Below are 16,411 nucleotides of genomic sequence, written 5' to 3' on the forward strand. Positions count from 1 at the left end.
TACCATGCCACTTGTTTTTCCTCAACCAACATGGTGCACTCCTAATGCATAATTCTTCTGCACTAAAGCAAGAACCTCAAATTTACAGAGAGCCCATGTTCCAGCCCTAGAATTAAATAGTTAAGTGACAGTGAGCTTCAAGTTTTTAGTTCATAAATCCATTATGCGTAAAATGAAGAATCTGGCCTAGATAACAGCTACAATCTGTTGTGCTTTAACATTTATATATTGCAAATTATAGATGGCATTTATAAAAAATATGGCAACGACAGATATTGGAAACAACAGATATGGAAAGCTTACGATACAGGTGCAAAAGCAGCAATCTACTGCAGCATTTCACAAAGAACTATGACGGGATCATTTATTTAAGGCTATATACGAAGACAAAGAAGTAAAAAGACCAGCAGAATTACAAATCACAAATGCAGCACTTGGCACAAAATAGACACTGAATTTAACAAATAGACACTGAATGCAAAAATATGTGTTGAATGAATAAACGGTACTGTTTGCAGTGGCCAGTGAGAGGAATGCACTGACCCTGCCACCACCACACTGTCCCAGAACTGTCTTTGTAAAAGGCAAACTCTTTGCTTAAAACCCTAGAAGGCTCACACACTGCCTACAGAAGGTTCAAGTCCTAAGGGCTTAGTGTACATAGAAGGCTCTTCCCAAACTGGTGCCAATGTATCTTTCTAGTCCTTGTTTTTCCCCACCCAGCTCCAGGCTCCATAAAAAGCACATATTTCACTAGAATTGAACAGGTGTGGACTGAAATGTTGCCATGCATTTGGCAGACTATGACTTCTACCTGAAATGTCCTTTCTCCCTCTTGGCCTGATATCCTAATCACCCTTCAAGGGGCACATTAGCTGTCACCTGCCCTAGAGAGACCTCCCAGCTCCCTGTAAGGGAGAGGCAGTGATTAGCACTGCTGTCATCTAATTAGCAACTGCATCAATACCTCTGACTCTGTGATGCAATTGTATTAGGATGCCTTCCCGCCACAATCCCTCACCAGTCTACAAACTCTTAGGGAGTGGGGACCAAATCTCCTCACTGCCGGTAGCTCCAAGCATCCAGGCAATCAATATTTGCAAAACAAATGTTTTCATGTAATCACCACACACGATGCTAATATTCTATCTCAAGCTGAATAATTAACCTTCCAAGCGCTATTGAAATTTTCTATAGAAGAAAAATGACTTGAAATGCCATAGACTAACAAAAGGAAATCATGTTAAAAATAGACTTCTATTGACTTCTGCCAGCGATTTATTTTCCTGCTTTATGAGACTGAAGGGGCAAAGTACTGGTAGATCTGTGTGCTCATCTGTAGGCTCTTAATCATTAACATAGCACTTTGTTAAAAGAAAAAATGACGGCGAGAAAAGAAACAAAAGGGACCAAAAATGAGATCAATAATATTTCAAATTTCAACTGTAAAAAATATATATACAATTTGCTTTCATCAGTTGCAACACTCAAACTAAGGCTTTACATAAACACATATGCTCGTTTAAAAATTAATTTTCACCTAACAACCAGTTATGATAAGGAAAATAAAACAAAATCTTAGTCTCGGAAAAGTATCTTGGTACGAATTGAATTCAGCCTGCTCACAATTCGAATTTGTTTTTGTTTTTAGCCATGGCCTAAAAATTATTCCACATAAATTAGGGTCCTCTCCAGCACAAGAAAGCTATTAAGGAATAGAGCCAAATACTAGTTCCTGTGAAAACAACAGCTCAGAATTGCATGAGCACAGAAGAGCAGGTAGAGAGGACTTCCGGCATCAACAATGCTGACCCAAGGGGGTCTCGTTAGGCTGTTATCTGGCTCCCAGATGATTTCATAATGGCACCTGCCTTGTCTTTTGGCACAGATCTGTCATGCCAAGTTTCTGCATCCTCCTCCATCCGTGGCTCAGATTCCAGCTGCTGAAGTTAAGAAGGGGGCCTTCTTGCTCCTTGCCTGGTGTCCTCTGGTCTTGCCACACCCTCCTTTTTTTTTTTTCCCCCTCATCTCTTGGCTTCCACGTCTCCATTGTTCTACCATTTCTCCACCCTTCGTGTTCTTCTTTCTTGGCTCCTCTTCACTAACAGGGTTCTTTCTTTCTCCTGTCTTTTTCTATGCAGTTCCTAAATGTGCACCTGCAAGCCTAGCTTCTGCTTTGGACTCCAGCTCTATGGTCACTTCCAGTGCCTCACTTGACATTGCTGACCCAGTTCCCACCAGAACCTTAAAACTATGTCTAACAGTAAAATCATTACCATTCTACAAAATCAAGTCTTTCTTGAGATTTCTGCTCTCTGTGTGTAGCTACTCAAGCTCAAACCTTGAAATCACCTTTGACTCCTTTATTCTTCACTGACTTCTCCACCCACCTCCCCACAGCTTCCCAGATCATGATGAAAATCTGCTGATTCTACTTTTAGAAAAAGGCTTTCCCATTTACTTCATTCTTGAACTCACTGGCACAACCTTGTCAGACTCCCTGTGTCTCTATTACAAACGTTATACAACCTCACCCTTAATTGCTCCCTGCCCCCAGGGATTTTCCAACATTTAATGGTAGAAGTGGAATGTCTGAGGCTGATTTTCAAGGTTCTCCATAAACTGCTACAGATATATCCCACCAGCTCAATCTGCACAAATAACTAGCCCTTAACCACAACTCCAAAACTCCGAAAGTTCTGACACTTCAAATGTTTTTTCATAGCTTATTTTCACAGCTCATTTCTTAGTTCATAGGGCAGCAAAACCTGATTTGAACTGACAAGAGGTTATTCATTATCTTTATTGATCCCACTTGGTGTTGCACAAACATAAATGGTTTGCCTACATTCCAGGTATTTCCTGGATCCCGCTGGGAGTGTAATACAATAGAGGGTATAAGTATTGTATTACCTTTCTAAAATCCACAACTTTCTGATTTCTGAAATCTGATTCAAAGGATTTTGTATGAGAGATTGTGGACCTATATGTATTCACCACATTTTACCCTCAGGTCTGAGATGCCGAAATAAATACTTTTACATTTCCTGCATCTGTGTCACGCCTATAATCCCAGCACTTTGGGAGGCCGAGGCAGGTGGATCACGAGGTCAAGAGGTTGAGACCATCCTGGTCAACATGGCGAAACCCCATCTCTACTAAAAATACAAAAATTAGCCGGGCATGTTGGTGCGTGCCTGTAGTCCCAGCTACTCAGGAGGCTGAGGCAGGAGAATTGTTTGAACCCAGGGGGTGGAGGTTGCAGTGAGCCGAGATCGCACCACTGCACTCCAGCCTGGGTAACAAGAGCGCAACTCTGTCTCAAAAATAAAATAAAATAAAAAGAAGAGGAATAAAATTCAACACTTTAAAAATAGTATCAAGCAAAATTCTCCCCCTTACAACATAATTCCGAATGAAAAAATTTTGACAAAGGCTGAGTGATTTTGAAAAACATATATTACATCTATGATTCCTAACCACGTTTTTAGTGCAGTTTTTCTATTTAAAAACCCACAGTGATGGTCACTCCACACTGATTGCTGTATGACACCAGGGAGGTCTAACAGGAGATCAATTCAACATGGTCATGTGCAGTCAAGTGAAACTGATACTGCAGAGATATTAACTCTCTTCACATTCTCAGGAAAAGGAAGTCATTAACTCTAGTTAATGTTCAGTTTTAAATCTCTAATGAAGAGTCACTCCATGCTTAATTTGGGTTTCAAGTTTTATAAGGCAACCTGCGTTTTTAAGGTATTACATGATTTAAATCTAGAGTCTTGCTCTTTTTTTTTTTTTTTAACAAGTGCACAGAAAACTCCGATGTTTAAAACACATACAAGTTGGGTTGTTCTGGTTGGAGCAGTACCAATAGCAGTGGGAGGGTCCTGGGGTCCACTGACTTCAATATTCTCCTCAAAGCCTTTTAGAAACTCCAGGATCCAAGGAATTGAGTTTGGAAAGCACTGCTCAAGAAGGACCCCACTATCCTTCGACTTTTCTTTTTAGGTAAACTAATTGTTTTCATATTAAAAAATTAAATTTGTATCTATACTTGACTATAAAAGCAACATGAAAACAGTACCAACAATGTGGGAAAAAATAAATCACGTCAAGCTCCATCTTCCTAACAGGTAGCATCACTGAACATCCTTTGTCGGCTGCCTTCGGGAACATATTTTGACACAGTGGCAATCGTCCTCAAACTTTCCTTGTTCTTCCCACAGCTGTCTCATTTCAGTTCATGGAAATTCCATCCTTCCGGTGGGGCCAAAGATTTGGAGTCCTCTCTCTCTCTCACACCCTATATGGAGTTCACTGGAAAATGCTGTCAGCTCGATCCTCGAAATATATTCATAACCTGCAGGGATCACCGTTTGCCACCTTGAAGAATGATCCTTGGAAAATGTAAGTCAGCCCTCAGCTGCCCTTTGCTCAGTGACTTCCTGTCTCACTCAGGGCCAAAATCTTACAGTGGTCTGCAAGACCTCACGTAACCCAGCCCGGCCCACCCCTCTGATTTTGTTCCCATCATCCTCTCCTAGCCCACTTCACTACAGCCGTATTCCTGGAAAACACCCAACCCCCACCCCCCCACCCCCTGCCTCATGGCCTTTCACACTTGCTATTCCTTCTGTCCGAAATACCCTCTCTCAGGCAGTTTCTTATCCTCATTCTTCTCTTCCTTTTGATGTCAGCTGAAAACTCACCTCATGAGAGTATTCTCCAACCAACCTTTACAAAATAGTAACTCTTCTCCCGTGCCCTTCCTCCGGGATCAGGCTCCACTCTTCTCCATAATTATCACCACCTGATATACCGTGTTTGACTCTATTTGTAAACACAGTTCCCATCCTTACCCCTCAACTACTTAGCTGCACTTCATCTGTTATTTACCACATCTTGAGCACTCAGAATAGTGACTGGCATATAACAAAACTCAATAAACACTTACTTAATTAAATAAATAAATCTCTTATGTTTATTTTTGTATCCCTAATTACAGTTTTAATCATCACCCAATTCCATCAAAGAGATGACCCACTTGTTACCATGCGTTATGTTCTCCACCATTTCCCTACTCTTTGACGTTTACGTTGTTCTTTCTCTCTCTCTCAAAATGCTGCACTAGACAAACATTCAGTTTATCAGTGAGGAGTTGTAAACAGACGTCAAGGGTACTTTTCATCGGCAACAGAAAACCATACGCATGTATGATCAGTGTCTCAGATCACTGCTGTGGACCTCACCCCTCTCAACCTGGGGTAGGTGTGAGTTACTGGACCCAGCACCTCACTCACATCTGTTCCACTTGCTCTCAATCCTACTGTCAACAACACTCTCAGTCATAATTCAGATCCATCAACTTCCTGGGATAGCAACCTCATTCCTGTACTTTAACTTCAGTAATAAAGCAGCAAAGTTACACACTGAAATGATAAAGGCGCTACCTGGAGCTCTTTCCAACTCTTTAACTCTAATATCTGCCACTGCACGCACTTTTGACCTGGCTCCCTGGATTTCCCAGAGGTTTCCTACTTCCTAGGACTTTGAAGCTTTGTCAAGCACAGGAATTATTGGGAGGTGTCCCTGAATCCACACGCACATCCGGTACTAGCTGTATGCTAAATAAATATATGTCTCCCCATATTTGTTCTTCTCCATTTTTATTTTTTAAACATTTTAAAAATTGTTTTTGTTTATGAGAGAGAGGGTCTCCCTCTGTCACCCAGGCTGAAGTGCAGTGGCATGATCTCAGCTCACTGCAACCTCTGTCTCCCAGGCTGTAGCAAGTCTCCCACCTCGGCCTCTGAAAAAGCTGGGACTACAGAGGCGTGCCACCACTCCCAGCTAATTTTTTGTAGAGTTGGGGTTTCACTACATTGCCCAAGGTGGTCTTGAATTCCTGGGATCAACCAATCTTTCTGCCTCAGCCTCCCAAAGTGCTGGGATTACAGGTGTGAGTCACCACACCTGGCCTCTTCTCCATTTTTAAATATATATCGATGCCATTATGATTTCTAAAACACAAATTTATTTAATAGTTACATTGAAATTTTAGTTCATTGTGTGTAGTTGATTATTGCATTTTTTTTAATGCAGGGTAGCTAGACCAAGCTTGTCCAACCACAGCCTGAGGACAACATGCAGCCAGGATGGCTTTGAATGTGGCCCAACACAAATTCACAAACTTTCTTAAAACATTATGGGGTTTGTTTTTTTGTTTGTTTGTTTGTTTTGCAATTTTTTTAGCTCATCAGCTATCATTAGTGTTAGTATATTTTATGTGTGGCCCAAGACAATTCTTCTTCCAACGTTGTCCAAAGAAGCCAAAAGATTGGACACCCCTGTCCTAGATGAAAGAATGCTGGGAATCACTACTCAAAGTCCAGCGTAATTTTCCAGGTTCATTAGCACATCCAAGCCACAGGTGACTCATATTCAGGTATGTGAGCTAGACTGTATCTCTCATCTGCTAAACAGTACATGAGGGCCTCGGCCTTAGGTTCTAGCCAAAAGATTACATAGTAATCTTCATTTCTGCTAAATCGCAAGTCTTAATCATGGGTACTGGGAGGCTGAAAATTGGAACTCCAATGGGCAGGTCATGTATCATCTATAACCCTGAGTTTCTTCATCTGTAAAAAGAAGATGACAATATTACTACCAAGCACTGTAAGTACTCAGGGCAGTGATGGATAGAGTCTGCACAAAATAAATGTTAGTTTATGATTTTACTAGTGTCATTTATTATGATGATTACTTATCCCCATAGCTGACCAGTTGCCAAATCCTTCTTTATTCCCACCATCATAATTTAAACTCATTAGTCATTCATTAATTCCTCAAGGATCTGGAGTATCTTCTTACCAAAGGCTATCAGATTGTAATTTCTGAAAATTCACACAGCATGACACATCCACCCAAAGGCCTTCAAGATTTTTAACTGGCCAGATGTGGTGGCTCATGCCTACAATCCCAGCACTTTGGGAGACTAAGGCAGGTGGATCACTTGAGGTCAGGGGTTCAACACAAGCCTGGCCAACATGGCAAAACCCCATTAGCCGGGCATGGTCGTGTGTGTCTGTAGTCCCAGCTACTCATGAGTCTGAGGCAGGAGAACAGCTAAAATCCGGGAAACGGAGGTTGCAGTGAGCCGAGATGGTCCCACTACACTGCAGCCTGGGTGACAGAGTGAGACTCTATCTCAAAAAATAATAATAATAATTTAACCAAATAAAATTCCAACTCCCAAATGTGACTGTCATATATCTTCCTCATCTTACATCAAAAACTGCTTCTTAGCCAAATAATGCATTTTCCACGATTTGAAAACAGTTGGTGCTTTCCCATTCCAGCACCCTTGCTCAACTCACCTCCCTCACCTGCATGACTTCCTATTACCTACCCCAATTAAATTACTTCCAGGCCAAACCCAAATGTCCCCTCCTTAAAAAGTCTTTCTGGATCATCAGAGAGGCATTCCTCCCACCTTCCATAGAACTTCTACAACACTATTAAATTGCATGTTCCATGCATTTGCTGTTATTAGGTCTGTCTTTGTCTTTGCTGCTATCAGTTCTTACGGTGTAGGGGTCTTGCATACTACAGACTGTTTGCACAGAGCAGGCTCTCAATAATATACATAGCATAAGAACTGCAAACAGAAAGCCAATCTGGAAACACATTCCCTATGCCCATGCAGCAGACAGCACCACCAAAGCTGAAGCCTAAGGGAGCTCTGCCACTTCACAAATCACTTACCAGCATTAGGGCTAGTGAGTCCTTGCTCAGACTCACTGGACGGGCGAAAGAGTTTGAAGTGGGGTTTTAAACCATGGATTAAATTCTGATGACTTCTATAGTGGTTAAAATAACCTAAAGAAATCGAGAATTTTTTTTATAAAGAAATACATATATCAAATTTTCTCAAGTGGAAAGCAGGGCCGATCATTTTTAAAACGAGGCAGCGCTATAACATCAGTCATAAGATTCTGTGCGACAGAAAACTGTGGGGCTGTAAGACGAATTTCAAAGGAAGGGTAAATTTACGAGATGTAGAAAGTCTGATGTTTGAAGACAGAAGCTTGATATATTTCTGGATAGGGAGATAAATATAATTTCTTCTAAGAAAAGTTTATAAAGTACATCTAATACCTTTCTTTTTTCTTTATGGCTTGGCGTATTTTAGAAACCTTTTGTCATTCTGCTACCATTAGAAGCAGGAATCGTGGTCGTTACGACTCTTGTGTGGATAAAACAATAAATCTGTTCTAAAATGAGGCAAACAAAGCCCGAATGGTATGTTGAACAGAATGATATGGTACCTCTCAACATTGCTCATTCTACTCCATTACAGAAAGACATCTTAAAAACAGGCATGTAGTGTCAGGCAATGGAAGAACAGGGTGTAGCCAAGATAAATTCTAGCAAAGGCCATGACTTACTGGAGGCGCTGTCAATGCTGCTGATGCTATCTGCGTCGTGCAGGTGGTGCTTGTGGAGCTGTCTGTAGAGACTAAATTTGGAGAACTTTCTTGGCTTTCCTATTCCTTTCAGTTTTGTATCCGTATCATCAGCATTCTTCCGGATGGGTAAATTTTGATCAGGTTTATTTTCATCTTTGAGGCTTAAGGATGCCACAGACTCTGTTGCTACAGCCTGAGAAAATTATTATTATTTTTTTAAAAAAAAGACACTGCATAAGACATGCTGCAGTATGATTCTTTGATTCAAGTAGAGCTGAGGTATAAAGTTTACAAATGATGGAGGTTCTATAACAGGCATGCAATACTATCTGAGGTCAGCCACAGGGCAGTGGTGGATTCTTGTGAGCTGTTTAAACACTACCAAAGGAATATGAGGGGTTCTGCTATGGTTCTTCTTTCAGTAGACCAAATTCTTGAAATTTCACTCCAATTAAACTTTTAATCTCAAATACAATTACATGGGTTACATTCACTGTTGAGCTCCTGAACTTGTTCCTCTGATAAGCATTAAGTAAGCAAGGTTTCTTCTGCCAATCATTTTCACTGTCACCTATGCACTAAATTGCTATTTTTGCACAAATGAATCATCAACATATCCAGCAGTAAATAAGATGAAGCCCATCAACATTTTTAAATAAGATGAAGCCCATCAACATTTTTAATAAGCGTTTTCATGTTCTGAAATCCATTTAGTTGAAATAGCAAGCGGATTGATATACACATACAGATATTTTGGCAGCTCTATTTAAAAGGCCCTTTGAGAAGTTATTCGATTCTGGCTCAAATTCCCTTGAAATGAACCCAGACTGATCTATCTGGTTTTTGTATATCTTTAAGTAGGACGTTTCCAGAAACTGAGGCAGATACCTAAGTCTTATTACTACCTAAATCTTGACTGACACATATTTTTGTTTAAGAACTTTATTTTTGATTAAATGGAAAACAAAGCTGATTATGGGACAGAAAAAAAATTCCACTGAATCTGTCTTCTTTTCTTACAGGAAAAGAAACAGACTCAGCTATGCTAAGTTACAGCTAGCTGGGTAGGGAGGCTGGTATTTGAAACCAGGTCTTCCTTCTGAGGGACTCAATGTTCTCTTCCCCTCCAAGAGACACCGTCTCTGACCTCAATGAATCAATCCGCCATGCTATTAATACAAACTTATACAAATTATGTTTGTGTTATACATTTCCATCAAGGTGAAATATACTTACTGGGAGGGAACCCAGAGACGGTCCTGAGGTGACCCGCTTCACGCTGCCCACGTCTGTGAGTCTGTGCTCATGGTCGTCCCACCTGCCGTAGGCCAGATCAATCCCGCCCACAAAGGCCACCGATTGGTCAATGATGACAAGCTTCTCGTGGTGAGCCCACAAATAGACGGTGGACGACACATGATCTGGGTGTCTCATCACCTTGAGAGGGAAAAATCCCCACTTAGAATATGCTTTGAAAACCTCTTTCCTGGCATAATGAAATAGATCTGCGTTCTCCTTGAAAAGCATTTTCTATAATTCAAATACCAAAACGTACAATGTATACACCAAAGAAAGCATTTAGCAGAAAAAAAGACACCTATTTACTTCTGAAGCTCCCACCCCCAGATACTGTATTTTGGGGCAGCTGCCATTTAGCTTGAGGTCTGCCAATACATTAGGAAACTGTCGGTTCAATTTGATAGCTGGTTCCCTTCCCTCATAAGGATTATGTTAAATTTAATATTTTTTTTAAAAACGCTAAAAACATTTACTATTTATCCCCGGAAAAAATTGTAAAGAATTATATTGATATTCTGTCAGTTGTTGAATTGAAATACTAAGCATATGAATAATAGGCACACAGATATTTTGGCAGCTCTTTATTTAAAAGGTACCTTGAGAAGTTAGCAACCTCTTGCTTTCAAAATTATCCCAGTCTGACCCAACTTATTTTCATTTGCCTTTAGGTAAAAATATTACAAAAGCTTTGGCAACTACTTTCTTCTTTCTTTCTCTTTCTTTCCTTCCTTTGTTTCTTTTCCTTCCTTCCCTTCCTTCCTCTCTCTTTTCCTTTTTCTTTCTCTTCTTTCTTTCCTTCTTTCCTTCCTTTCCTTTCCCTCACTCCCTCCCTCCTTCCCTTCCTTTCCTTCCTTCTTTCCTCCTTTCCTTCAGCATAATCACAGCTCACTGCAACTCCTGGGCTCAAGCAATCCTTCTGCCTTAGCCTCCTGAGTAGCCGGGACTACAGGCATGTACCACCATGTCTAGCTAATCTTTTTGTTTTTTGTAGATATGGATGCCTTGTTATGTTGCCGATGCTGGTTTTGAACCCAGCCACCCTCCCACCCCAGCTTCCCAAAGGGCTGGGACTATAGCTGTGAGCCACCATACCTGGCCTTACTGTTTTCTTAATAACACTTTTTTTTTAAATTGTAGTAAAATAAACATAACATAAATTTTACCATATTAACCATTTTAAGTGTACAATTCAGTGCTATCAGGATAATGAGTTAGGGAGTCTTCTCTCAATTTTTGAAAAAGTTTGAGAAAGGTTGGTGGTAATTCCTCATTAAATGTTCGGTAGAATTCACCAGTGAAGCCATCAGGTTCCAGGCTTTTCATTTGGGGGCGATTTTTAATTACTAATCAATCTCATTAAAGATCTATTTAGATTTTCTATTTTTCTTCATGATTTAGTCTTGGTAGGTTTCATCTTTCTAGGAACACATTTCCTCTAAGTTATCCAATGTATTGGTATATAATTGCTTACAGTAATCTCTTAGAATCATTTCTGTAGAATTGGTAGTAATGTCTCTACTTTTATTTCAGATTTTAGTAATTTCAGTCGTTTTATTTTCTTACCCATCAAGCTAAAGGTTTGTCAATTTTATCTTTTCAAAAAAACCAACTTAATTTCATTGATTTTCTGTATCATTTTTCTATCCTCTGTTTTATTTCTCACTGCTCCAATCTTTCTTTCCTTCCTTCTCCTAGTTTTGGGTTTAGTTTGTTCTTCTTTTTCTAGTTCCTTAAACTGTAAAGTTAGGTTGTTGTTTTGAGATCTTTCTTCTTTTTACAATTACAGCTGTAAATTTCCCCCTTTGCACTGCTTTCTCTGTGTCCTATAAGTTTTGGTATGTTGTTTCATTTTGATTTGTCTCTAAGTATTTTCTCTTTCCCTTGTGATTGTTTTCTTTGAGCCACTACTTGTTTAACAGTGTGTTAACTTCCACAAGTTTGTGTCTTGTCTAGTTGTCTTTATGTTATTGATTTCTAACATTATCTTGTTGTGGTCAGACAGAGGTTTGTATATCTACCTTTTAAAATCTATTGAGACTTACTTTGTGGCTTAACAGATGGTCCTGGAAAATGCCCCACGTGCACTTCAGAAGAATGTGTATCCTGCTGTTGTTGGATAGAACGTTCTGTATGTCCACTGGATCCAGTTGGTTTACTGTGCGTTCAAGTCCTCTCTTTTCTTACTTACCTTCTGTCTGGTTGTTCTAACCATTACTGAGGGTGGGATGTTGAAGTCTCCAACTGTTACTATAGGCTGTCTTTTCCTCCCTTCAATTCTGTCAGTTTTTGCTTCACCTATTTCAATGGTCTGTTTTTAATTAGGTACATAAATGTTTATAATTTTTACATCCTGCTGTATTGAACCTTTTATTAATATATAATGTCCTCGTTTGTCTCTCATAATCTTTTTTTTTTAATTGTACTTTAGATTCTGGGGTACATGTGCAGATCATGCAGGACTGTTGCATAGGCACACATGTTGTGATGTAAAGTCGATTTTGTCTGATACTAGTTTAGCCACCCTGCTCTTTTTTGGTCACTATTTGTGTGAAATATCCTTTCCATCATTTTCAACCTATTTGTGTCTTTGGATCTAGAGTGAGTCTCTTACAGTTAACATATAGTTGGATCATGTTTTCTTAAAAGCCAGTCCACCAATCTCTGTTTTTTGAGAGGTCAATCCATTTACCTTTAAGTAATTATTTGTAAGATACTTGGGTAATTGTGCTACTATTTTCTACATGCCTTATAGCTTTTTTGGCTCTCGCTTCCTGCATTACTGTCTTCTGTTTCCTTTGATTGATTTTTTTGATTGATTTTTTGTAATGACAGGTTTAAATCCCTTTCTCATTTCTTTTTGTTAAACAGCTATATATTTGACTGCCATTTTCTTTGCAGTTACATGTAGCAACCTGAAGTTGTGACATCCTAATTTGAATTTATACCAGTTTAACTTCAGTAACATACAAATCTCTGCTCCTTTAACAGCTCTTTCCTCACAGTTGTTGGTGCTGCAAAATTACATCTTCAGTGGGTACTTGATGAAAATTTGGTGAATGAATAAATAAAATATAGGAATTATGCAACCTAATAAATCATTCCCTGGTGGAAAACACTTCAATTTTTTCTAACCAAGTGAAACATACAACTGTTACATATTTCAAGCATGCTGGAGTTTTATTAATTCATTATGTCTTGATGTACTGCAACGACTGGGTTATATTTATTGATAGGTTTTAGGTGTTTGGCAAAATATCAAAGAACTTTTTCTAATTGCTTTTCATGTGTATTTACTTTATTAGCATTTTATACTAGGTGCCGTTGATTTTTCTTTTTTTTAAGTATTTTAAATCCTAGAGGAGATCTCTGTGCTGCTATCAGTGATCAGGGGATGTCACAGGGAGATCACATCTAAGAGGTTCCAGAATAATCTTAATGAGAAGTGTAAGAATTTGTTGGGCTCATGAACAACAAAACAACTGCAGGAAGCATGTTCTTGTCTAGACTGTCACTTTCAATTAGAGAAGTGTCAGAGAAGCAGAAATGTGAGGTCTTCTTACCCCGACAATGTAGGGAAGATAAGAAAATAAAGTATTCTGCTTTATTTCTGAGGACACAATGCTATTTGACCAAATATACATTTGAGAATTCTACAGATCATTACTGCCCAGAACAAAACATAGCTGAAAAAAAAAAAATCCTATAGAGAAACAGCTGTCATCAAGATGAACCCAAATACCTTTATCTTGGGGTGTAGACGCATCAAAGTCCTCTTGGTGTATTCACTATTGATGCCAAGAGCAAGTTCTACCTCTTTGTAGAGCATTATGAAGATCCTCACCCCTTGTTGCTGTCACAAGAGAAAACAGATTGAGGAATGGGTATCTCTGGAGGAAAGTTACAATTTTCATTTTCTTTTTCCTTTACACTAAACTATCTTTCTTTTTTTTATTATTACTATTTTGAGACAGAGTCTCACTCTTCACCCAGGCTGGAGTGCAGTGGTACAATCTCAGCTCACTGCAACCTCCATCTTCCAGGTTCAAGCAATTCTCATGCTTCAGCCTCCCCACTAGCTGGGACTGCAGGTGCATGCCACTACACCAGCTAATTTTTGTATTTTGAGTAGAGACAGGGTTTCACCATGTTGGCCAGCCTGGTCTCGAACTCCTGACCTCAAGTGATCCACCCACCTCAGCCTCTCAAAGTGCTGAAATTAGAGGTGTGAGCCACCACACCCAGCCTGGACTGTACTTTCTAACTTCTCTTACAAAAAAGTATGATAAAATTTTAATGAAAAAGGCAATACAAGGAAGTGATACATAAGTGTGCATATTGAGACCCAAATACTAAAAATAAAAATCTATCTCCCTTCCATTCTTACAATTTGTCATATCAAGAAAGAATGTCAGTAACTGATAAAAGATCCAAAATGAAAACTGTAACCTCAGCTGTTAAAAGTGTCTGATAGTCTTACAACTTTTAACATTACCGAACATCCATCACTGAGGAAAGTTGTGACCTGATTCATGTTGCAGGATTAGAGTTTTTGTTTATTTACATTATATCTCAATTAGCTGGAAGAACAGTGATAAGAAATTTTGAAGCAGTAAATTGTGCTAAATATTTCTTAAATATAATATTTCTTAAATGTTTCTGGGCATATTTTCATAGAAATTTTCTTTATTGAAAACAATTACTTAAGCAGATAAAACCATTTCTTAATCTTCAAAGATGAATGCATTTGTTCATCCTCTTAACCTATAATTACATCATTAATGTCTGTTTCACTAGTGAAACGACTTCTTCAGAAGTAAGCTTCTTAAACATTTAAAAATCTCCAAGTTTTAGCAGGGCCTTATATAAAATGGACACTCAAATTAACATTGATCCAACCTTCCTTAGACCTCAGGTCTAAAAGAAAATAGGCAAGGCCACTGTGGCCTATTTAATTGAGTCAAATTAAATCAAAAGTGCCTTGTAGATGCTAACATGCTATAAAAATAATACAATTATTTAATATTAATCATCAAAAGACAATGTCCAATCCTTTTGTAGTTCATGAACGTGATGGTTGTGTGTTCACACACGTGTGAGATGTGCCACCCTTGAACTTTCTTGCAACATCTACACATTACCCATCTAATCTGAAAAAAAAAATATTCTAAAAAACCCCAAAAGACAAGGTCCAATAGCTAATAGTATAGAAAAGCACTGGTATTTTCCATTCTAGTTCTGGTTGGTGATGGGCTTCCAGGCTAGGCTAAACTGCCCCACACTGGAATGCTCCTCTCCTTCCGCTGCCCACTCAAATGAACCCTCCAATGTACAGCCTAGAATGTATTACCTCCAGGAAACTGTGGCTTATTCACCCCCACCTTGTGGATTGCTTTTTTAATTTTTAGGCTTGGATCCTCCGTATTTTTGTACATTTTACAGCATTTTAATTTGCACTGTTTGTACCCAGCAGCTCGGAAAGCATTCTGAAACATTTTGCATACTTCCTGGATTATGGATCTAAATGACACCTGGCATTTAATATCCTAGAGGTAAGAATTTTTCCATACTTTCTAGAATATTACAGGCACAGTGTATCTAATAAACCATAATGACAAAAATAATTTTGTTACGGTTTAAATTAATAATCCACGGTGATTAATTTTTTTCAAATCCAGGTGTTTTCATTATTTTGCCCGTTTTAACATTCACACGTAAAAATGGAAGATTCCGCACAGAAACATAAGTTGTGCTATAAGTATATTACAAAAAATTACATTGGAAATTGTTCACTTACAATCAACTTAAAAATTAAACCTCAAATATATATATATTTTTAGCACACTATATTTTTCACACTTTGTGTGAGAATCTAATAGGGCTTTTCTTTTATAAACATAACCATGCTAACTGATATATTCTTCTCGCTTGTAGAAAGTGAGTCTTTTAATTAACCGATCTGAAAGTTATACTGATAAGCGAACTCTCTAATTAAAATCAATTTTTCAGTGCATTAAAAAGTACCAACTTTCTCATCAGAACCTACAAAGTACCATGTGAAATGACATGGCATGTAGACCACAGTGAGAAACCTGTAGCCACAACAGAACAAGAACAAGGGCTGTGTGGCATACATAGTTAGAATAAACATGAAAAGTGGGGGGGAAATGAAGATCATTAGGAAATTAAAGCAGCAGACTTTCTCTTTAAATTCTGCAAGATTCAGCTTTGCAGCCTGGATAAAAGTGTCCTCTCCACATAAAAAATCAATGTTTTCTCTTCATCATTGATATTTTCTTCTTTTTTGTTGTTGTTTTTTTTTTTGTTTTGGTTTTGGTTTTGGTTTTTGAGACAGAGTCCTGCTCTGTCACCCAGTCTGGGGTGCTACGCCAGATTAGTCATTGTTTACAAGAAAAATTGGAATAAAAAACTTAAGATATCTTACTGGGTTAAACACACCTATTTCATAAGAAATAAAAATTTTTGCAATGCTATACTATCTGATATAACATAAGAGTTAGTATATTTAGGTTCTAGATCACGGGATCCAAAATCTTACAGCAAACCAAACACATAAACATTCCTCTAATATTGTTCTGCCAATACTAACAAGCATGTTTTCGACTCTAAATTCCTTAATAACA

The 16,411-nt window shown here is 38.6% G+C and overlaps 1 protein-coding gene and 1 non-coding gene across 4 annotated transcripts in view; one reads left to right on the forward strand and one right to left on the reverse strand.

Moving 5' to 3' along the window:
- Positions 1–16,411, reverse strand: part of PLD1 (phospholipase D1) — a 171,416-nt gene that overhangs the window by 73,074 nt on the left and 81,931 nt on the right. The window contains exons 13-16 of one of the 3 annotated variants that reach the window (XM_017529879.2): positions 13,510–13,620; positions 9,708–9,908; positions 8,451–8,664; positions 7,768–7,881 (exon numbers count right to left, since the gene is read on the reverse strand). In XM_017529879.2, coding sequence (XP_017385368.1) covers positions 7,768–7,881; positions 8,451–8,664; positions 9,708–9,908; positions 13,510–13,620 — 640 coding nt within the window. The remainder of the gene's footprint in view (positions 1–7,767; positions 7,882–8,450; positions 8,665–9,707; positions 9,909–13,509; positions 13,621–16,411) is intronic. The other 2 variants (XM_037739037.1, XM_017529881.2) reach the window with 2 other exon arrangements.
- LOC119471449 lies at positions 14,817–14,918 on the forward strand. Its single transcript, XR_005200501.1, has one exon. It is a non-coding gene; the product is annotated as a small nucleolar RNA U13 (small nucleolar RNA).

Source organism: Cebus imitator, unplaced genomic scaffold (assembly GCF_001604975.1).
Source record: "Cebus imitator isolate Cc_AM_T3 unplaced genomic scaffold, Cebus_imitator-1.0 Scaffold61, whole genome shotgun sequence".
NCBI lineage: Eukaryota > Metazoa > Chordata > Mammalia > Primates > Cebidae > Cebus > Cebus imitator.